The sequence below is a fragment of the Anabas testudineus genome, chromosome 10 (genome assembly GCF_900324465.2).
Source record: "Anabas testudineus chromosome 10, fAnaTes1.2, whole genome shotgun sequence".
Classification (NCBI taxonomy): Eukaryota; Metazoa; Chordata; class Actinopteri; order Anabantiformes; family Anabantidae; genus Anabas; species Anabas testudineus.
Window position 1 is genome coordinate 15,572,228 of NC_046619.1, and position 22,954 is coordinate 15,595,181.

At 38.6% G+C, this 22,954-nt stretch overlaps 2 protein-coding genes across 3 annotated transcripts; both read left to right on the forward strand.

Annotated features, from left to right (window-relative positions):
* The first annotated feature begins 147 nt into the window (after positions 1-147).
* cul4b (cullin 4B) lies at positions 148-10,702 on the forward strand. Its single transcript, XM_026358637.1, has 20 exons — positions 148-1,071; positions 2,242-2,357; positions 2,468-2,571; positions 2,673-2,742; positions 3,302-3,375; positions 3,464-3,626; positions 3,819-3,908; positions 5,283-5,365; positions 5,453-5,520; positions 5,649-5,767; positions 5,879-6,071; positions 6,165-6,269; positions 6,352-6,462; positions 6,557-6,642; positions 7,056-7,163; positions 7,280-7,393; positions 7,491-7,596; positions 7,708-7,880; positions 7,962-8,114; positions 9,507-10,702. Exons 1-20 carry the CDS (start codon positions 585-587, stop codon positions 9,600-9,602), a joined length of 2,619 nt encoding a protein of 872 aa, XP_026214422.1. The 5' UTR covers positions 148-584; the 3' UTR covers positions 9,603-10,702.
* A 218-nt stretch (positions 10,703-10,920) lies between these two features.
* On the forward strand, positions 10,921-22,047 carry lamp2 (lysosomal-associated membrane protein 2). 2 transcript variants are annotated; one of them, XM_026358638.1, is made up of 9 exons: positions 10,921-11,092; positions 14,324-14,436; positions 14,813-15,023; positions 15,112-15,273; positions 15,358-15,572; positions 15,684-15,803; positions 16,097-16,142; positions 16,251-16,421; positions 20,379-22,047. In XM_026358638.1, exons 1-9 carry the CDS (start codon positions 11,047-11,049, stop codon positions 20,519-20,521), a joined length of 1,227 nt encoding a protein of 408 aa, XP_026214423.1. In that variant the 5' UTR covers positions 10,921-11,046; the 3' UTR covers positions 20,522-22,047. The 2 variants fall into 2 exon arrangements, with proteins under 2 accessions (XP_026214423.1, XP_026214424.1); XM_026358639.1 differs by lacking the exon at positions 20,379-22,047 and adding an exon at positions 17,573-20,243 and having other exon boundaries at positions 10,922-11,092.
* Positions 22,048-22,954: the final 907 nt, after the last annotated feature.

Below are 22,954 nucleotides of genomic sequence, written 5' to 3' on the forward strand. Positions count from 1 at the left end.
GTAATTGTATTCTATAAAGAGTTTGTGGACATAATAAAATAAAACAACGACTGCACGGCGCCATCTTGTGTCGGGAACAGTTACAACATTGATGTTGGGATAAAAAAAAAAACACGCTTGTGTAAAAAGTAGTTCTGTACAAAGTACTTCCGGTGGGGTCACGGACTCGCTTTTCTGCTCTAATTCTCCCCGTGTTTTTTTTTTCCAGTGGCTGTTTCACCATCATGCAAACTTGTACTTTTACTTCAACAACATTTATCGTGTAAATAAATTTCTTTAACGGCTCTTTGACTCAACGGCTCCGGCGGGAGGACTCCACAACGCGGTTAGACAAGAGAGGCAAAAAGAGGAAGCAATAGCCGACCATCTTTCTTCTCCTGCCAGCAATAACAAGAAAGAGACAAGGCTTGATTCAAGTAGGGCTGTATAGTTTGAAATTTATTGGGTTTTATAGTGGATAAACGGCGAAACGTGTCCGTGTTACGACAGATAAAAGCTCTCGGACTCTGAGCTCACCACCCCGGCAAGCCTGGAAGTTTCGGATCAGAAGACTGGCTGTTAAGAATTAGTATTCCCGTTTTTTCATGTTTCCAACAGGTTTATCTTCCCCTAATCCCCCACCACCGCCAACCCAGGAGGCTAGACAAGCGGCTACTAATGTCAAAAACGACAGCAGCAACATCACATCTCCGAAGAAGAGGAAAATAAACGGCTCCGAGAGGGAAGACACCGCTGAAACCATCTCCTCTTCGCCTCCCAAGACCCTGAATTCCTCCTCTTCCTCCTCCTCCTCCTCCTCCTCCTCGTCTTCCTCCTGCTCTCCCACTCCGCTGCACATCCAGAAGAAGTTGAGGTTCGAGGATTCAGTGGATTTCATTGGACTGGATGTGAAAATGGCTGAGGAGGCTGCTGCCGCCGCTGCTTCGTGCTCCAATAACAAAAGCAAAGCCGTGCTCCTGCCCGGTGGCGTGGGGCACCATGCAAACGGACTCACGAAAACCGCAGGATCCGGCACCTTCGCCAACAGTAAACCCGGGGCTGCCAAGAAACTAGTCATCAAAAACTTCAAAGGTAGCGGATACACTGGTGGATAATGTGTTTGGAGCTCCAAAACAGTCACTGACTTCAACATGCAACTTAAATTCACCTGCAAACGCCCTTTAGTGCATTTAGGTGTTGCTCTTTAGGAGCAGTATGATGTTACATCATGATATAGGACAATATGTGCTGGTCTCTGATGACCCTAAAGGTTGCATTACATTTTAAATGCATCCTAATCTTCTAAATGCCTTTACTTGTTCACAGCAATATGACCAAGACTCAATAACTGCATCACAAACATAATTGATCGTGTCACAATATTTCCCCCCTAGTCAATTGGCATTTTCTAATGTAATCATATTTATGGAGCTATTTAGACCGTAACATATGTAGTTATCATTTTAATAATCAATTAATCTGACAATTACTTGATTAATTATTTAATTAGTCTTTAGATGACCAACACTCCAAACACCAAAAAGATTCAGTTTGCAATATTATCAATCAGAAAAGCAGCAAATCTTTATACTTGAGAGGTTGGAAACAGCAGTTTTTTTAAACATTTCTGCTTGAAAGAAAATACTTGAACAATTAACCAGTCAGGAGAATTGTGGCCATTATCTTGGCAAGGGGGTATTATCAGTAAATTGACGGAACACTGTAGCTCTAATGTAGACATAGACATTTGGAGAAATTATAACTGATGGGCGAGTAGTTAGGTGGAAGCACTTAATGTTAATTTGACTTGACTGTGGCTGAAATCTGAATCTGAAGCTGCCAAAAAACTACATTTATGTCCTGCTGTATCATTTTACCAAAACTAAGAATACAGGTGATATACCTTCTTAATATTGTAATTAAATATAAAGATTGAAAGTTGGCAGGCTGGATAAAATACTACTTTCTGTGTCTGACACACTCAGAAAGGGATAGATGTTAAGTTATAGGCCCTAATGCAGAATTTCTGACAAATTTAAATCACCACGCTGGACAAACATTTGTGTAATCCTTAATACAGATGTCTGACTTTTTGTCTGTATCACTTTGCTGAACTTTAAATAGAAACACACACACTGTTGTTTTAAATAGCTCCTCTGACACTGATAGCCCAGGAAGGTCCACTGTTAAGACACTGAGGGCCTGCAGAAGTTTGACAGTGTTGTGAGAAAATCTTGTGTTTTTTTTTTATTTTCCACACAGAAAAGCCCAAGTTGCCTGAAAATTACACACAAGAAACATGGCAGAAGCTCAAGGAGGCAGTGGAGGCCATACAGAACAGCACTTCAATCAAGTACAATCTAGAGGAGCTCTACCAGGTATTTCTGTAGACCTGTGTGTGGTCTGAGGGTAGCTGCTCCTCAGTGTCATATCCATACCCGTCACTGATACAGAAACATTTTTGACTCTTGTTTTTTTGTCCCCTCAGGCTGTTGAGAACTTGTGCTCCCATAAAATATCAGCCAAGCTTTACAAACAGCTGAGGACTGTGTGTGAAGACCACATCAAGGCACAAATCGATCAATTCAGAGAATATCCTTTGCACTGAATATCACTACTTATTTATGAAGTACAGTATAATGTTAATCACATTAAAACAGACTTGAATACACACGTTTGCCTTAACATTTTACGGATGCCCTGGACAGTGTGCTTTTCCTGAAGAAAATTGACAAGTGTTGGCAAGATCACTGCAGACAAATGGTATGTTTTATAACTCTGTTAAGTCAAGTGGTATTTATCATGTGCTTCAAAAGTCTACTGTATTAATATGACATTGCTTTTGGAGCAGCTTGTTTATTTAATGTTAATGTTTAAAGAAGGTTTAATAACAATAATAGTTGATACTTTATTCTTCTATGGGATTAATAAATATTAGTATTGCATAATTCCACCAACACAAAAAAGAATGAACAAAATTAAAGCAGCAGCCGAGTGATTCTAACTAATAGTACAGATTAGCAGGTCAATCCCCAAAATAGCAAAAAGTCTCTTTTTCAGTACTGATACTGTAATCAGTCAGAACAATATAAAAACATGGATCATGTACTTATGAACACTCTGCTTGGAGCTGCAATATTTGTATTTCTACTGCAGATGTGGGATTTGTGTGACTTGTGATTAAGCAATTAAAATTAGTTCTGTTTGGCAGAAGGCTGGGGAGTGACTCCTTGTGACTGAACTTGATGTCAACAATCAATGTAACACCTCTTGAACATGATTTAAAAGATACCATTAATGTTTTTTTCCCATTATTTCACAGATCATGATTAGGAGTATATTTTTGTTTTTGGACCGCACCTATGTTTTACAAAATTCAATGCTGCCATCAATCTGGTGAGTGATAAATAACATTATTGTTTTACAATAGTACACGGTTGATGTCTATTAAAGCGTGCCTTTAACCATCTGCTCTGGTCTGCAGGGACATGGGTCTGGAGCTGTTCAGGTTCTACATAATCAGTGATCTGAAGGTCCAGAGTAAAACCATCGATGGGATTCTGCTGCTCATTGAAAGGGAGCGAAACGGAGAGGCAATAGACCGCAGTCTGCTGAGGAGCCTGCTGAGCATGTTGTCTGACCTGCAGGTAACTGACCATTTCATAATTCTGTTAATAATGATCCACACATTAAGTGATACATTTGGAAGGATGTCATCTTTGTCCTGTACTACGAGAAGTGCTGTTTGTGATTATCACTTACACAGGAGTGTGATGAGCTGTCAGTTTCCTGTTGACAAATGGTTTTAATGAAACCTGTGTTCTCTCTGTCCCCAACAGATTTATCAAGACTCCTTTGAGCAGCGCTTTCTGGAGGAAACTAATCGACTTTATGCTGCAGAGGGACAGAGGCTGATGCAGGAGAGAGAGGTGATTTATGTGACCGTGATACTCAGGGCACATTTTGTTTTTCCTAGAGGTTATTTCTTCTACTTATTTTAGCCAAAGATGCCAAAGAAGTCACTGTTTTCAGCTTCTGACACATGAGCCCTTTGCAGCCTCTTCTCATGTCATATATTGTTACGACTGCACTTTTTTGGCGGTTATAAAGAAGATATTAATAGATCAAGAAAGTTTGCAGTACATGCAATACAAATAATGGACAAATGCAAAACATTTAGGCATATACTACATGAATTGGAACATTTTTGGTCAGAGTCTAAATAAAACAGAAGAACAAAAGTATCCATTTATTATTTCAGGAGATCACAATACAGTAAAACAAACAAATGTTGTTTTGAATGAATGTTTTCATTTATGCCAGTTGTCTGTATTGTTTCTGGTTTTGATCCAAAGGTTGACAGCATACAGTTTGTTTTCCAGCATTTGAAAAATGTTTTTTTATTTGCCGTTTTGCCAAAGTGAAATTATGAAGGATATTTATTATTGAAAGTGATGTGGGTTTTATTTATCTTCATATATATCACTGAGGTTAGGCTAAATAACACCTCCCACCTAAACCTTCATATTACCTTCATGAGGGTGTGATTTATTAGACTCTTGCATTGCATTAGTTTCATTAGTTTAGCTTGGTGTAAAATAAATGTATCATCCACTGATCTTGGGTATTTGGGTCTAGAACGTGGAACTCCAAATATTATGTGAAAATGTATCCTGATTTTACTTGACAATTTTTTTTTAGCATTTAAATTTGATCTATTCTATTCTGGCCATGCTGATATCCTACTGTATCTCTTACATCACAGTTAAGAAATCATCTTACTTGGAAAAAGACAATTGTCAACGGGTTACTTGGGTTCACACAAACCACTGAAGGCGTTAACACACTGCCCATCCAAAAAAAAGTCACACACTCTAACTAATATTTAGTTGGACCGCCTTTCCCTGATGTTCCCATCACTCTGGAACAGGGTAAATCTGGACTCATCAGACCACATGACCTTCTTCCATTGGACAGTTCTTAACCCAGTTTTAGTAGTTTCAGCAAACTCCTTTGATGTTTTCTTTGCTTGATTCATGCCAATAATTTGACCCTCCTTTTCCACGACCACAGGATGTGTTTTCAGATACGGTTGTTTAAGAAATGAGAAGCTAATCACTGCATCAGTTAGGGTTAAATAACTTGTTGGAGCTGAAAAAGAATTATACATGCAGTAATTTTTTAATGGGAGGCTCTTACTTATTTGCTTAGTTAAATCCAGGTGTTGACTTGTTTTTTTGGACAGGCAGTATATTAAAAGATGATATAAATGTAAATACCACTGTTTTTTCCACCCTTTTTAGGTACCAGAATATCTCCATCATGTCAACAAACGCTTGGAGGAGGAGGCTGACAGAGTCATCACATATCTAGACCAGAGCACACAGTGAGTGTTGGACCAGAACAATCAGTTTGAAGTTTAACAGTGACAGTGAGATATTTATTTGTAACGACTGTTTTTCTGAAAACTCAGAAAACCACTCATTGCCACCGTGGAGAAGCAGTTGCTGGGCGAACATCTCACTGCTACTCTGCAAAAAGGTACGCAACATTAAATATCTACTCAAACATATACATGACGTCCTGTGTGTCTGGCTACTACTTCATCGACAGTATAAAAGCTACTATGGCTCGTGATCTCTGACTTTCTTCTTGTTGGAAACATTTAGGTCTGACTCATCTGCTGGATGAAAACAGGATTCAGGATCTGTCTCTTCTCTATCAGCTCTTCAGTCGAGTGCGAGGTGGCGTTCAGGTCCTCCTGCAACACTGGATAGAATACATAAAGGTATCACAGCAAACACAGTAATAAAAAGGGTGAAGGTGATGGAGGATAGGAATGTTTTTTTTCCTCTTCTGTGTTTAATTCTTTTGCAATTTCTTGAAAATCCACATCTAGGCTTTTGGAAGCACAATCGTAATCAATCCAGAAAAAGATAAAACTATGGTGCAAGAGTTGCTGGACTTCAAGGACAAGGTGGACCACATCATCGACATCTGTTTCATGAAGAACGAGAAGTTTGTCAATGCCATGAAGGAGGCTTTTGAAACATTCATCAACAAACGGCCAAATAAACCTGCAGAGCTCATAGGTCAGTAACAATTTTTTTGCCATTTATAACAAGTGCAGTGTCAGTATGAGCATATAATCATAGTCATCAAATAACACATATTTCTGTTTACAGCAAAACATGTGGATTCAAAATTAAGGGCAGGAAACAAAGAGGCAACAGACGAAGAACTGGAGAAGATGCTGGATAAGATCATGATTATCTTTAGATTCATATATGGTAATTTTTACTCAATCAATCATCAATTTTGTTTAACTTTCAGATTTTTAGCATCTTATTCCATAATGTGTTGTCATTGTAGGAAAAGATGTTTTTGAGGCCTTTTACAAAAAGGATCTGGCCAAGAGGTTGCTGGTTGGAAAGAGTGCCTCTGTAGATGCTGAGAAATCAATGTTATCGAAGTTGAAACATGGTCAGTGGAACTTCTTTACACATGCAGACACTCAGTACACAACATAAATGACCCTGTGTGAACACTGACTGCTGACTTTTTGGCATTTCCTCAGAATGTGGAGCAGCTTTCACCAGCAAACTAGAGGGGATGTTCAAGGATATGGAGCTTTCTAAAGACATCATGGTGCAGTTCAAACAGGTAAGAACAGCAGTATAAACTATGTAGGAATATTCATTTGTGAGTTTTATACTGGATTTGTACAAATGTGATAAAAGGGTTGTAAGAATGGTACGCTGTCACATTCTTACAACCTTCTTCAGATTCAATTCAATTCAGTTTTATTTGTATAGCACCAATTTACAACAGACGTTGTAAGGCACTTACAAACACACAAGCACAGTGTAAGGTTTAAGACCTTACAGAAAATATTTACACAAAAAATTATAGAGAAAACCCAATAATCCCATTTGAGCAAGCTTTAGGCAACAGTGGAGAGGAAAAACTCCCTTTAGAGGAAGAAACCTCTAGCAGAACCAGGCATTCATGGTCCTATTTCTCAGATTATTAGGCTGCATTCTGTTTATCACATCTCATGTATGTTTCATGTGTAGTATATGCAGTGCCAAAACATTCCTGGCAACATTGAGCTGACTGTGAACATCCTCACTATGGGTTACTGGCCAACCTATGTCCCGATGGAAGTGCACCTGCCTCCTGAGGTGAGTGCTTAGCAAATATTGAAATCTTCATAACATGCTGTTTTTATAACCTAACACGTGATACATATTTTGACTGTTGCTTTTTTTTTTTTAACAACTCTGTTATCTTTGTCCAGATGGTGAGACTGCAAGAGATCTTTAAAACCTTCTACCTGGGCAAACACAGTGGTAGGAAGCTACAGTGGCAATCAACACTCGGCCATTGTGTCTTAAAGGCTGAATTTAAAGAGGTTAATAATTCATTTCTCAATGATCTGTTGTATTCTGGTCACTCACGGATGAAAAGATATGTTAATTGTTCCATTTGATTTTTTTTTTCCACAACAGGGCAAGAAAGAGCTGCAGGTGTCACTTTTCCAAACACTTGTGTTACTGATGTTTAATGAAGGAGAAGAGTTCACCCTGGAGGAGATCAAACTGGCAACAGGAATAGGTTTGTTTCTTTACATCCAATCTTGGCTAGCTGCACTTTGATTTTTGAGCAAGAAATCAGGCGTGTCATTTGCTCATCAGCACTCATCTAAAACACTGTGTTCGTTTACAGAGGACAGTGAACTGCGTCGGACGCTGCAGTCACTTGCGTGTGGAAAAGCACGCGTCCTCACCAAAATCCCAAAAAGCAAAGATGTAGAGGATGGAGACAAGTTTTCTTGTAACAATGACTTCAAACACAAGCTCTTCAGGATCAAAATAAACCAGATCCAGATGAAAGAAACGGTACCGTCTTAGAGTAGTTTCCCTAAGTTCAATACCTTCAAGGCATTGGGAAATTATTTTAATGTGTATCTTTTACTCCAGGTGGAGGAACAAGCCAGCACCACAGAACGAGTCTTTCAGGACCGTCAGTATCAGATCGATGCTGCCATTGTGCGGATCATGAAGATGAGGAAGACTCTGAGCCATAATCTTTTGATGTCTGAGGTGTACAACCAGCTCAAGTTCCCTGTCAAGGTGATGCACACATCCATCAGTGTTTTTTGCTTTCTCACATTTTTGCTTTTTTAAGGTATGGTACTATATAGTGTTACTATACGGTATATTAACAGTTTATAAATAAGAGAGAATGAGGAAGGAAGGGGGCGTTACATATAACAATGGCCTCATCCAGAACTACTGCATTGATGTGTATGGAACAAAATAGAACACTTACATTCCCCTCCCAAATTATTGAAGCAGTGAGGCCAGTTCCTTTAAATCAAAGGATGAATATGAGACAAAAAAAATCAACATTTCGGTTTTTCTCCTCTTTAGAAGGTAAAATGCTCTATGGGGTTTAAGTCTGGAGACTTGTCCAGTCTAAAACCTTCTACTTGATGAACTCATCTACTTCCTCTGATGAACTCTTTTGTTTTTTGGCAGTGGGTTTATGGTCTTATCTTGCTGAATGATGAAGGATCTCCTAATCAGTTTGGTTGCATCTGTCTTTAGATTGGAAGACAAAATGTTTCTGTAGACTTGAGTTAATTTTGCTGCTGCCATCATGTGTTATATTATCAGTAAAGATTATTGAGCCTGTCCCAGAAGGAGCCATACAGTTCAAACAATGACATTACCTCCAGTGTGTCACAGATGAGCTTGTATCTTTGGGCTCATAAGCAGCTTCTGTCTTTATCCAAACTTTAGCCTTTCCAACACTTTGGTAAAGGTTAGACTTTGTCTCATCAGTTTATAAAACTGTCCCAGACTTTTTGAAGCTCATATCTGTACATTTTAGCACACCGGTCCATTTGTGAGGCTCATTTCTGTTTTTTGGAAAATTCCAGCCTGGCCTTCCTGTTCTTCTTGCTAGTTGGTGGTTTGCATCTTCTACTCTAGCCTGTTTACGTTTGTTCATGAAGTCTTCTGTGAACAGTCAATTCTGAAACCTTTACTCCTGCCCTCTGGAGGTCGTTGGTGATGTATCTAATCAAATTTTTTTAGGGTCTTCAGCTCTCACAATGTTTCTGTCGTCAGCAGCTGTTGTCTTCCTTATATTACCTGTCTGTTAATTAGTGCACCAACAGTTTCTTTCTTCTTTAGGACATTCCAAATGGTTTTACTGGCTATGAACAATGTTTGTGCTAAGGCTCTGATTGAGTCTCCATTTTCTCTCAGCTTCACAATTACTTGTTTTTAGCCAATAGACAGCTCTCTGTTTTTTATGTTGGTTACACCTCTTAACTAGAAATGCAGTGTGAACAGGTAAACCCATATCTGAATGCTTGTATATAATAAGTGGAATTGCAACAAGAATCAGCTTTTTATTGTGATTACCTCACACCTCAGAGTCTGAAGATAACCAGAAATGTTGGCATGTGACCCATGTGTTAACCTCTGCCTCCTCTCTGCACTCCTCTCTTTCAGCCTGCTGACTTGAAGAAGAGGATAGAGTCTCTTATTGACAGGGACTATATGGAACGTGACAAGGAGAACTCCAACCAGTACAACTATGTGGCTTAAAGAAGTAAAAAAAAAAAAAAAAAAAGTGACATGGTCCAATCAGGCTGAAAGCTGTTTTGAGTGATCGGTCTCTAAATATTTTGCTCCAGTGGATGTTCACCATTATCATCTTCAACCCAGCGACCGACAAGTGAATGGCTACTGCTCCACAGGATTTTTGTCAGGGGTCTTGTGATCCTGTGGACTGCATGCCCATTGAAAAGAGAAAAATGTCCATATTTCTCAGTGCCTCTGAGAGAGTTGGGCTACTGTGGACAGACAAAGAAGACACAGATGTTGTTCCATTTTCTCTTTCTTTTTTTTTTTAATTGAGAGAAAAAAATATTTATTTTCAAACTTAGATTCTTCTTTGTCGATAGTTTGAATCAATATGCTTTTGTTATCAAGTCACTTTTCTTTCTTTTTGTTCCCTCAGTATCCCAAGCAAATGCTGACACACCTAACAATGCTCTATATGTACCACACCTTGGAGAGAAAAAGGATAAAAACAAAAAAAAAATTTAACTGATGCTTGTTTCTTCAGTTGTTGTCAAATGTGGGACTATTGGACTTAATTTTGGGGGATATGTGTGTCAACAGGTGATTCTGCAGCAAAGTTTAACAGTTCCTAAGGTCATGTAGCCATCTGATAAACCTGTGATCATGAACACAAAGCAAAGTAGAGTTTGTGCCAAAAAGGAGCACTTATTTTGGTATACGGTGTATTTAAGCTGCTAAACAGTTCAGTCGTACAAGTATATGTATTTTTTTCTTTTCACTTGTATGTTTTTGTACCAACATAACAAAAAAACAAAAAAAAAACATTTAAAATGGTCCCATCTGACAGTCAACTGCTTTTTAGGTTTTTAACTCTTCAAACGTATACTAAAAGCACATTTGCCCATCTTCTCTGTTGTTGTACCACATATATACACTATTTTTTTTTATTATTATTTTTTTTTTGCAAGTCTCCATTGGGGCTTGTGTTAAAAGGTGGAGGGAGAATTGGGTATAGGAGTGGATTGCCTCTAAACGTGAGGGATATGAGTCTGTAGACATGCCCTTGTTTGTATGAGTCTGTTAGATTTATTGCTTCAGATTAAAATAACTGTTTCAATTGGGTTTTCTTTTATAAGTCTTTATTTTCACTATTATGCATGGAAGCAGCCCAGTCAGTGCGCATCTTCCTATGTCAAGCCATTAAACATTAACATACAGCCAACCCTTAAAATTAAAATGTAATGAAATCCTTTAAAAATTAAACTCTGCAAAGGGGAGATTTAAAACTGAACTGTGAGAAACACCTCTTTGTGGTTTAACACCGTGGTCCCTGTCATATGACTTGCATTTCCTGGTACAGTCGGTGGAGGCTCAGCTGCGTCCCAAACACAGCTGACTGAGCGTCTCCGTCGGGCTTTTTTCATTCTTCTCTCCGGTGGCAGACGCTCCAAACTACCAGGCGATCATGTCCCGATATGCTGCTTTTGTTTTGTTGCTCTCATCTGGAATCGGTATGTATAGTCACATGAATCAACAATTTAATCAGTCGTATAAAAGTGATTTAAAGATGTGACGTGATTAAACTTGTGTGATAGCATTTGTTACGTCGGGCCTGGCGCTTTCGTTTTTCAGTGTAAATGCTGCGGAGATTGTAAGAATATGTCTTAGTTGTCGTCAGTCTCTCATTTTGTAGACACAATTATGCTTTCTTAGTGTGAAGTTATTGCAGAGGCCCTTCGAGAAGCAGTCCAGTCGTGGTGTTTTGCTAATGTAGCTTAGCTTAAATGCTAATTGTTACCTACGTCAACAACATGAAACTGAAACATGTCAATCTGTGTCTGTTAAAACAATGCGTTCGTCCACATTTTTGCTTTTAATGTATCGTTACATGCCAGTGTAAATGCAAAACAATAAGTGCTAATAACAAAGTAAACACTGAAAGTAGCTGTTCCGTAAGGGGGCCAGTTAGCCTAATTAGCCTTTAGCTTCCTAGTAGAATGACACTTGTTTTGAAAGCTGAAGTTTAAACTAACGTTAATGTACAAACCTGAGGCCAACACAGTTATTCCTGCTGCTACATAAAGTTAGGCTACACAACCAGTGATTAGTCAATAATGTATAATGTGCTTAGGGAATCGTTGGCACGAAATAAAACGCATTAATATGATATTTGGCGAAGTGGTTAGCATCAGCGACGGTTAGAGGTTCACAGTAAACAGGCAGGTGACAGTACAGGCTTAACTAGCGCTATGTGAGTTAGCAAACTAGCTAACGTGGGATGCAACATGTATAAAGAAACATCGACTGACGAATACATGACGAACACTTATTACTATAAACAAGACCAGTTTTCTTTTGTTTATTTTTAAACGAAAAGCCGGTTGTAAAGTAGTGCGCTAATACAGTCTGGCTCAAACTATAATCAACCAGCGCTAACTGCTGTGTTGTGATTAAGCTAACGTTAGCGCTAACTAGCCTAACCACGAAGGGTAATTCTTTGATTTAATGCAGTAGGTTTTTTTTTTCTCGAAAATTCATCTCTAATCCTGTCAAATACAGTGTTTAGTGGTGTAAAGTAACTATATCATTTTACTCAAGTACTGCACGTTAATTATGTACATGTACTCAGGTGTGTAATGCTACTTTGGCTTTGCTCCACTAACTAATAGAATATTATTGAGATATTTGCTTCACATTAATCTGTGATCCTTTTTTATCACCTGAATCCGTCCAGTTCAGCTTGGCATGATGTCTTGTATGTCTTGTATGACAGGATTGCACCACGCTTATTGTGTAAGAAGGCTCATGTGACTTGACCATGTTATGTTGGCACAGCCCTACTGTGCTTATTATATTCTTGTACTTATTTACAATCAGATCAGAGTTCTTCCTCTTTCGTCAGCATCACAAACACAAGAAGGTAAAATAAAATGTACTCTCTTCGTGTCACATGACAGCTGCAGTTCCACATTAAGTCACTACATAACAGAGATCTTTGACCTTTGTTTCTGCAACATTATCTTTACCATACTTTTTTACCCTACTATCATTTTCAGCTTTATACTTTTGTTTGCAGTTTATAGCACACATGTGAAATGAGTCAAATATGTTCTCAGTTTCATTCGCTAGCGTGTACAACATTTGTTTTTTAAATTGCTAATAGCTAAAGAGTAAAAATTCAGATTTCTGAAATTAAGTTATTTCATGACTTTTCAGACTTAACAAACTTTTTCATCTGAACTTAATCATAACAAAGCCTGAACATTTTAGATTTTTGCAGAAACATTTATGAGCCACATGTGAAACGTGAGAGATTTGTTTTTAATCAATAAGTTGTGGAGTACTTGTACTCTAATTGCATTTTACAGCATGTACGTAGCGCTTTAGCTTGAGTAAAGAAGTCAAAGTGTTTGTAGTGAAGTGTTACACTTGCACTATTACTTGAGTATTAAGTTTGTTTACTTCTGCAGCTACTGGTTACACCCCTGTTTGTGACTTTGCCTAATTAAAGGAATTTCATCTATGTCTGTACCAATGTTTCCTGTTGATCATGAGGTTTTGGCATGGGGGCCATGTGGGCTAGGGATGGATCTTCATTGGTGTGGCACAGAAATAATCAAGTGTACACCTGGCAATATGGTCAAAATTATAATTATGACATACGTTTCCTGGTTATTGGTACCTGTAATTATTGATATATAGGATATATAACGACAAAGGTAACACATTCAACATTTTTGTTAGACTTCAAGGATAACAGTATGTGTTAATTTAGGTTTCCACTAAATAGGTACAGTATGTTCCAGTCGAGTGTTTTTGGCCCCAAAGACAAGTCTCTTCTTTCACAAACAATCTTTGGCTGGCTACAGAGACAGTTAAACTTGACCAACAAGTTACTCACAGAATTAATGTTCATTAATGAAGCTGAAACAATCTGCCGTTGTTGTAGCCAGTAAATGCAATTCTTGTTGAGAAAAAAAAAGAATCTGCCCTCTAGATGTTGTTGTTAGCAGAGTTAAATCACATACTTTGTTTTGATTGGTATTACTAATGTAGCACATGGTGCATATTTCATTCCCAGTGTTTCTCTGTAATAGTTCTCTGTAAATAGATTTGATTGTATTCTTACTCTTTTGTGCTGCCTTTCTGAAGCAAACACCCAGACACAATCTTTATATGCTTACATAGTGGATAAATAAAAACAAATCAGTAATAAAAAAAAAAAACAAAAAAAGATTTTCCACATTAGACTTATCATTTGATCAAACATTAAATTTACACTAATGTAAGAGCAACAAATTCTCCCGAGCCAGTGAATGTTTGCTATTTCACTTTCAGTATAAAAGCAGTACTTCATTGTTAGGTTGCAAGCATCTCCGAGAGTTTGTAAGGTGCTTTATGACTTTGTTACCTTACTGGTTTTGCAGGCAGCTGTTGAATTGATGAGTGTGCATATGCTCTGACTATATAATCAATTTAAGTGGACTTTGGCCTCACTTGAGTAAAATAGTATACGCTTTTTAGAGCCATTGAAAACACTTTATTGCCAGGATGACTAAAGCATACTTTACTGTCAAAAAATATAGGAAATACGCTGTAGTTAAGGGGATAAATAAGTCTCAGTGGTTTGATTAGAAATATGAGTTTTTAGTCTTGTCAAGATTTAACACTAATGTAGTAATTACTTTTAATAAATAAGAATTAACTAGAACTGATGAGAGTCATTGCTCTTTTCTTTGCAGTGTTCCAGCTTTCACACGGCACTGAGGTGAATGTCACAAACAAAGATGGCAAGTTGTGCCTCTATGCCAGTCTGACAGTCAACTTCTCAGTCGAATATACTGCTGCAGGGAAGGTGAGTTCTGGTGTGACCAACTGTGATTAGTATATTTTAGTTAGCTTATGAAGCTAAAGCAGCGGAAAGCAGCTCCACTGTTATCATGCCATCGCAAGAGTGTGACTGTCAGAGTTCTCTACGGGAAGCACATATCATCATGGAAAAGGGAAATGAGGGGATTCACTACAAAACAAGTTCTTGCTATTCAGCATTTCTGTTGGTTTGTTTTCCTGGAGTGTTTCCTGCAATTGTTCTGTTTTTTCTTCAGTAGTGAGTGTTCTATTCCAAAAATCTCACAGAAATGTGTGTCAGTTAAAGAAACTGCTTTGAAAACAGTTTAACATCAGCCTAATTAAATCATGTTTCAATAAGGTCACAATCTGGTCTCTTTCAGGGTGCTTTAGCGACATTTGGACTTCCTTCAAATGTAACAACAACTGGAAGTAAATGTGACAACACAAGCTCAACGTTGACACTTAACTTTGGAGCGGGACACTCCTGGAGTATCAACTTCACCGTGAATGGAAAAAACTACCAGACGGACACCATCACTTTTTCCTACAATCTCAATGACTCATCTCTTTTTCCTAATTCTGAATCAAATGGTAACTTGTACAATTCACAGTGAAAAAATAAACATACACACATGGATGAAGGACATTGTACTGACATGTTCTTAAAATTTGTTTTTAGAGACTAAATCTGTGACTGCGAAGCCTCAGATTACAGACATAGGCCTGGGCACCTGCTACTCGTGCAAGAGTAGAGACCTGATTCAGGCTGATCTAGTCAACATGACGCTGTCGGACGTGCTCATACAAGCTTTTGTCAGTAATGGCAGCAGGAGTGAAAACGGTAAGTGCAGATGCAGCAAAATGTCTCAACTTGGCAGTAAAATCTGTGTTTCTACTAACCGTCTCTGTTTTTTCCCTTTCACAGAAACAATCTGCAGCGCCGATGTACCCACAACCACGGCTGCCCCCACCACTACCGTCACAAACTCAACTTCCACTCCAACTACTCCTCCAACCACCACCCCAACCCCGACCCTCCCCACACCCACCACCGGGAAGTACGGCGTCAAGAATGATGCGAACGGCACAGATTGCCTGTTGGCCACCTTTGGCCTGAGGATTGGTTTTACGCAAGGAGAGGTACATTTAAAACTGAATTTTCTAATTCTGTTGCTTAGTTAAGTTTTCCAATGATACACGGATGACCTTTGCACAGCCCCTGCTCATTTAATTTTCTTTTCTCTGGCGTAGAAATACCAGGAGATGAATTTTGAGCCCAATGGGACTAAAGCCTCTGGATCATGTGGAACCAACAGCAGTGAGCTTCTGTTGGTTTCAAACGACATCACCATTATGTTCACCTTCATCAGTGTAAGTGCTCACCGGTTCCCAACTTTTATCATCTATCCGTGGATCCCTGTAACATGTATCTGACATTTTCTATGTTAAGAAAATGCGAAAGATGCCTTGCTAGAAGAGTAAAGTAGGCAGTGGCTTCCAGATGTAGGAAAGAAATGAAATGTCGATATACTCGACCTCAAGCCGTGTGTGTGTTAGCCTTTTATACTTGAGGTAGCTGCCAGGGTAGTACTCATAGTTTAATTGTTAAAAATTACTTTTAATTTATTTTAAATTACTGTTAATTTCTTGCTTTCTTTAAACAGGACTCAAAGAAATTCCGTCTTCATGCTCTGAATGTCACCACACATGGTAATTAAAAGAATCACATTGACCTACTAACCCGGGCACCACATTGAGCTCATCACATCAAGCTACTTCTTCTTTTTCCTTTGTTTTATCTGTGTGTTTTGTTTTAAGGTGTGCAGTTTTCTGAGGTGAACACCAACCTCAGTCTGTGGGAGGCTTCTGTCGGCAGCTCCTACATGTGCAACAAGGAGCAGAACAACACCATCACCAACCTGCTCAGCCTCTACACCTTCAACCTACAGGTGCAACCCTTTGAGGTCAAGAAAGGTGTTTTCAGCACAGGTAGGTTTCTCTTTACTGTACTGTGGTTTTATCAAAGATGCCCACGATAAAACATTATCATCTGGCCAGGGTATAACGTTTTGATGTTGTCAGGTGAATTTACATTAATGTCAGACACAGTTTAATCCAAACTGAGCTCAACCTAAAGCACTACTTTATATTAAACTGTATGTAACAAGGTGGGTAGCCATTATTTGTTTGGAACTAACCAACACCCAACTGATGATACATGAATTTTAATAACAAGGATTTATAATAGCTGGAAAAGGTGGAAGTGTCCAGCATTTCCATAAAAAAGACAGTGGCAAGAAAAAGTATGTGAACCCTTATGAATTTCATGGTTTTATTGAGAACAACCATGAAAGTCTCACAGTGTAGGTGGAAAAAGTATGTGAACCCTTTGCATAACAACCTAAGAAAACCTAATCGGAGTCAGGTGTTGCATAACATAAGAAAACTAGCTTGGAGGTGTGGACTAGAGCTGATTTGACTGACAAAAAGCACTTGAACCTTTTGATTTTATTCCACACAAAAAGAATGTGCTTATGTGAACCGTGCCTGGCTAAAAGGTGCTTTTAGAGGATCTACAACCAATTTATGATTTACATAAAGCTGGAACTAGTCATTAATTCCAAGGGTTCACATTTTTCCACTATCAGATATCACTATCACTGGTTCTCAATAAAGATATAAAAGATCAGAATTTTAGGCATATTATATTTGTTAATACTCTTGACTTAGATGAAGATCAGATCACATTTTATGACAAATTAATGCAGAAAACCATGAAAATATACATACTATAATACACTATACTTTTTCTTGCCACTGTATTTTTATGCTTCCACTAATTTTGTTGCAACTCTTAAGATGTCCTGACCCATTTTAGAACAACAACGTCGAATTGTCAACAGAGACAATGACATTTCTAATCAAGTCCATCACAGAATCAACTTTAACTCGCTCTGATGACCCGCAGATTCTCTTTTTGTAATGTGTCACCTATCATCTGTCAAACCAAAGATTCAAATAAGATTGTAAGACAGCATTCGATCTGAACTGCTGTTGTGCTGCGTCACACTTACCTCTCACAATGTGTTGATCAGAAAACCACTGTTCCACCTGTTGACTGATTTTCTTTTTATCTGCAGCTCATGAATGTTCATTGGATGACACCAGCATCTTAATCCCAATCATTGTTGGCGCTGCTCTGGCTGGCTTGATTCTCGTTGTAGTGATCGCTTACGTGATTGGTCGAAGAAAGACTTATGTTGGATACCAGACCCTTTAAATCAACCCAATACCACGGGGCTCCCAAGCATGGTCCTTGGGTTTGATGTGCAAGTGTATAATTGGCAAAAAACAAATCTAGGAAAGTCTGTCCGAAAAATTGCTTAACATCAGTTGACATTGAAGATTTTGGTTATTATGAGCATTAATTGCACATTGAATATATTTGAATTGTCTCAGTTAATGATGCTCTAATAAGAGGAGTGAAAGTCTGAATGAAGACAGAGGGTTTGGTGTTTCACTCAAGGACCAAACTTGTCTTCCCCCAATGTTTGTGTTTCCCTTTTCTTTTCTGAATGTTTTGTCATTTTTTTTATGAGCAAGTGCAAGGTTCACACAACCTTTTGTTTTTGACAAGCTAATGAAAGGTGATGCTTTTAAAAATACTACAGATACAGCTGGACTTCCACATTATGTAAATGGACAAAAAGATGCAGACAATCTGAGTTTGTTTCAATGGAATCCTGCACTTGCTCTACAAACACTCCCCTTTTGGTTGATTTTGTCATTATTGTCATTATTTAATCCTTAAGCACATTTTCCTTATGGTTTGACTCCTTATTCTCATAATTATTTACATTAAGAGATTTAAAAACAATAATTTTCACACCATTCAAACTAAATTTCTTTTGCAAATCAAAGAAAGTTGGTAAAGCAGCTTTTGCTCCTTGTTCCTAGAAATTAACTGGAAAGGATGGAGGTCTACTGAATTTTGAAATTGACAGGGAAATATGCTTTAGCCCACTGCAGAGCAGGACAAATATTCAATATATTGACCTGATTATGTGGATCTGATCATATAAACAATGTGTTAAATTTAAATAGACCTCTTTCATGGAAGACATTTTCACTTAAGTTAAGCAGTAAAAGCCTTGGTGTGCTAACTTCCGTCAAAGTATGACGGCATTGGTCCGTTGGATTAATGACACCTGTACTTTTCCTGCTCTCCTGTGTGAAAATGTCTGCTGTTTAAAAATGTTACATTTGCACATGTTCCAGCTGGAGAATAAATCTGAAAAGAATCAATGTTGGCATTAGATTGAGAAAAGGGATCGTACTAATGTGTATATATTCACTTTCAGCACAGACAATTCTGAAAGGAAAGGATATTTACATATAAAATGCACTAAGAACGCTATTTGTAATTTGCTTTTTGCTGAGACTGTTGCCACGTTGACTCACCTGTGCGCAGGTCTGGGCTTGGCCTGAGCTCTGAGGCCTGCAGCTTGTTCAGGTGGTGGTAAAACACACCTGAAAACTTGGTTTCGGATGTTAAGTATTACTTTATGACTTTAAAAGTTTGTTAGAGAACAAGCACGAATCAGAGGTATGTTAAAAAAAGTTTAGCACAGGAGTAATTTGACATTTTGGGAATTTTTTTGCTGTCTCGTCAAGAGTTAGACGAGAAGATCGATGCTACTTACATGTTTGTCTGTTAATTATGAAGCTACAACTTGGAGCCTGTTAGCGAAGTTTAGCACAAATGCTGGAAACAGGGACACAGCTAGCCTGGCTCTCTCCAAAAATAATAAACCAGCACCTCTAAAACTTACTAATTATCTAAATAACTAAGCATCTTCTGGCTGTAGCTTCATATTTATTGTACACATATGACAGTGGCATCAAACCTCTCATCAAACTTTAAACTCAAACTATTCCTGTATCAGCTCAGCTCCCTGCTCTGCCTCCACAGGATGATATGTGGGGGTTTATTACATTTTAAACATAAGTAAAGAACTCCACAACTGTCATTAGCTATTGTGATCGGTTATTACTGAAGTATCTGATAGTTGCTCATAGTAAGAAGCTGAAAGTAAGTCTTCAGGGAGCTAGAGCTAGTTGCAGTGGAGCAGTGTCAGGGATGCAGACGAGCCCGACAAAGTGTATTTTTGTAATGATAGAAAATGTGGCACATGGTCGTGGCTGTATATTGTTGCTTAATTCTAGCTGTGAGTGTGCTGTGTGCTGTTCCAACTCTGTAGCGGTGACACTATGCAAGCAGGAAACTACTTTGAAAGTGAAGCATCTGCAGTTTTAATTTGCTTATAAAATCAGCTTTTTCCAGGTCTTTGTACATGTTTGAAATTAGCTCTGAATCAAATATGAGTTTTGATCTGTGCTTGTGATTGTTGCTCGTCTTGTGTATTTCTGCTTTGTATAAACTCAGTTGCCTTATGAAGATGGTTTTGCAGCACAAATATAAATGTTTGTGTCTTAAAGTCCTTTGTTCTTCTTGTAACACCGTGTGCCTTGCTCGACTTTAACTTTCTGTTTTGTTCATTCAGTAACTCATGAATACTGTTGGTTTGGTTGGTAATCCTCCTCCTCTAGTCGAGAACTTTGTCCAAACATGTTCAACAAAGGGAATTTTTGCTGCAAGACTATCTTGTTAACCAGTAGATGTGTGTCATGGTTTCATGTCCATTCTCTCGCTGTTAGCTGTAATAAATTGGATTTTGAATTGTGTGAGGCTGAACTGGGGCTTTTTAGTATTTTAAGTTTATGGAAATAAAAAGGAGTTGCTGTCCTGGACACTTGACTAAATGTTTTTTCTTTGTAAGACTGAATGTACTCTACGAGCTGTATGTGCACTTTCCTGCTGCCCATGTATTAACCATTCATTTTTAAGTTTTCATTCACCCCTCTGCTCTCTTCACTCTCATCTAGCTGAGGAATGCCAGGGCGATGCAGAGAGCTTCCTTGTTCCCATAGCTGTCGGAGTTGCCCTGCTTGTTCTCATTCTTATCGTTATGGTGGTCTATTTCATCGGGAGAAAGAGATACATGGCGACCGGCTACGAGTCTTTCTAGTTAAACTTTGCCTTAATGCTATACCAAGACTATTTGGTGAATTGCAGCCTGTTTGCCTCACTGTCTTTGACTAATTGTGAAACATTATCGACGTGTTGTATCAATGTTTCCATGTTGTGTTCAGTGATGTTGACCTAGACTGTATTCCTAAAGGATTTGTTCGACATTTTGGGAAAAATGACAGGACTATTTCTTGGCCAAGACAGTGAAAATCTGTGAGTGGGGAAGAGGTGAGGTCACAGTGGCCATGACCTTTGGCCACAAAATGCTAATCATCTCCTCTTTAAGCCCAAGTGGATGCTTGTGTTTCCGTTTAAAGAAATTCCCTCCAGATTTTTTTTGGACATTGGAGTCCTTCTCTGTAACTCTAAACCCCGGCCGACAGATTAACCTAATCTCTGTTTCCAGTCTTTATGCTGAGAGAAGACCACTAGCTGGTGGTAACGATCTTTTCAAATGACCATTTCCCAAAATATCCTTTTCCTTTAGGAGTATCCTGTGATTATTCTGATATTCATACAGTAGAAACACTAATATCCACTACTTTGGAGGATTTAATAACAATTCTCCCTCTAATCTACACGTTTACATTGTTGATTCCACGTTTTGTAGGATCTCTTTTGCTGCTGCTGTCTTTTCCTCTAACCCCTTTTTAACCTCTTCTGTGTGGTGTTTTCTGCTGACTAAACCACTAACCTGCTCTCCCTGTTTCCTCTTTCTGTCTGTCAGCTGAGGAATGCTTCCTGGACTCTGATTTGAGCTTTTTGGTGCCCATTGCAGTGGGTGTGGCGCTCAGCTTCCTAATCATCCTTGTGCTTATCTCTTACCTGATTGGCCGGAGGAAGAGTCGCACTGGCTACCAGTCTGTATAATCCAGTCTTCGCTGCTTTTGCCTATCAAACCTTCTCCGCCCTCACAGCTCCTATAAACACCGTCCCACTCACTCCCCTGCCCGTCATTGCATCAATACTTCCCAAATTTCTGCTTTTCTTTTTTCCCGTGAGGCAGCGTCTCCTTTAAAATAACCTTCAGCTTATTTCATGTACCCTGTTTATCCGAGCCCAATGATTTCCTTTGTTTTGCTTTGATGCTAATGACTAAATCAAGTACCAAACATTTATAATCGATATTGCATCGTTTGATTATAGATTGCATGTTTTAAAAATTGAATTTGTGGCTGTGAGTAGCCATCCACCTCCTCCCAACCCCGAGAGGCTTTTTCCTCTCACTTTCTGTGCTGTATAATAATATACGTGTAAATTACTCTTGTATAGAATGAATGACGTTGACTTTTGATGACGTGAATGTACGAGCAAGCTAAAACAGTAGATCTGCTGTTGTACTTCAAATCCTACATGCCACCGTTCTCTTTAACTTTCATTAACAGCTGAGTGAAACTGTTAAACGTTAACTGGAGCTTCATGAAAGGGAAACTAACTTATCAAGACACTTTACCAGCAGTGGGACCAGCTTTTTTGGAAATGTGTACTGTTAAGTGACAGAAATATTAAAACCTAAGTTTGTTGTTTGTTTGTTTTTTATGTGCACTTGTCTCAAGAGATTTACATTTGCGTATTTTATGAGTTAATTCTAGCTTCACTTACTTTGTGATCTTACGCCGTTTAAAAGATTAACACGTGCATGAGTAGGAAGACCTGGTTTAAGTTTAAACATACCAGAAACAAACTTGACCATATGCACAATAACTGACTCTTGATTTAACAACTGAACATTGATTACTGTGTATAATATCCCAGCACTACTCTCCATATAGTGCAAAGCGCCAACAGAAGATGCAGTTGAAGTCACTCATTTCCTTTATATGATCCTCAGTTTGTGCATTGGATCACTCTCCCCCGACAGTTTCGTGCCTTTCTGTTGTGCACCTTTGAGTTGCTTGCCTGAAGCTTGTCTCCATCTGATGAAGAATGTGACACGATGAGCTTGTTAAACACAAGTGGGGAACAAATTAAATAAAGTTTCGTTCTTGTTTTGTATCACTGTCGTTCTTTCAACAGCCTGAATGCTGCTTTTATTGTGAAAGTTGCAGAACAGGACCGTCGTCACGGGATTGAATCCAAAGGTTACTGGTTGTAAACGTTCACACTGCTGCGACGGCTCAAACTCTGGATTCAACTTTGATCAACAACATGCTTTTTGTAACGTGTAATGGCGCACAGAGGCATGACTGTCACTCCTCCTATTACAGGCATGTAGTCAAGTTGGCCCAGAGGTCACACTGATTCATGTGCATTAACCTGTTACTGGAACTAGTTCAAACATGAACATATGATCTGTGTTTTATTAGCTTTAATTACTCATTGTTGATGTTCCACACACAGCACAGCACCTGTTGTTTGTAAAAGTAATAAATGCAAAATGAACCACCTGGTTTCCTTAAACATATCATGTGAACATATTCCCTTTACGAGC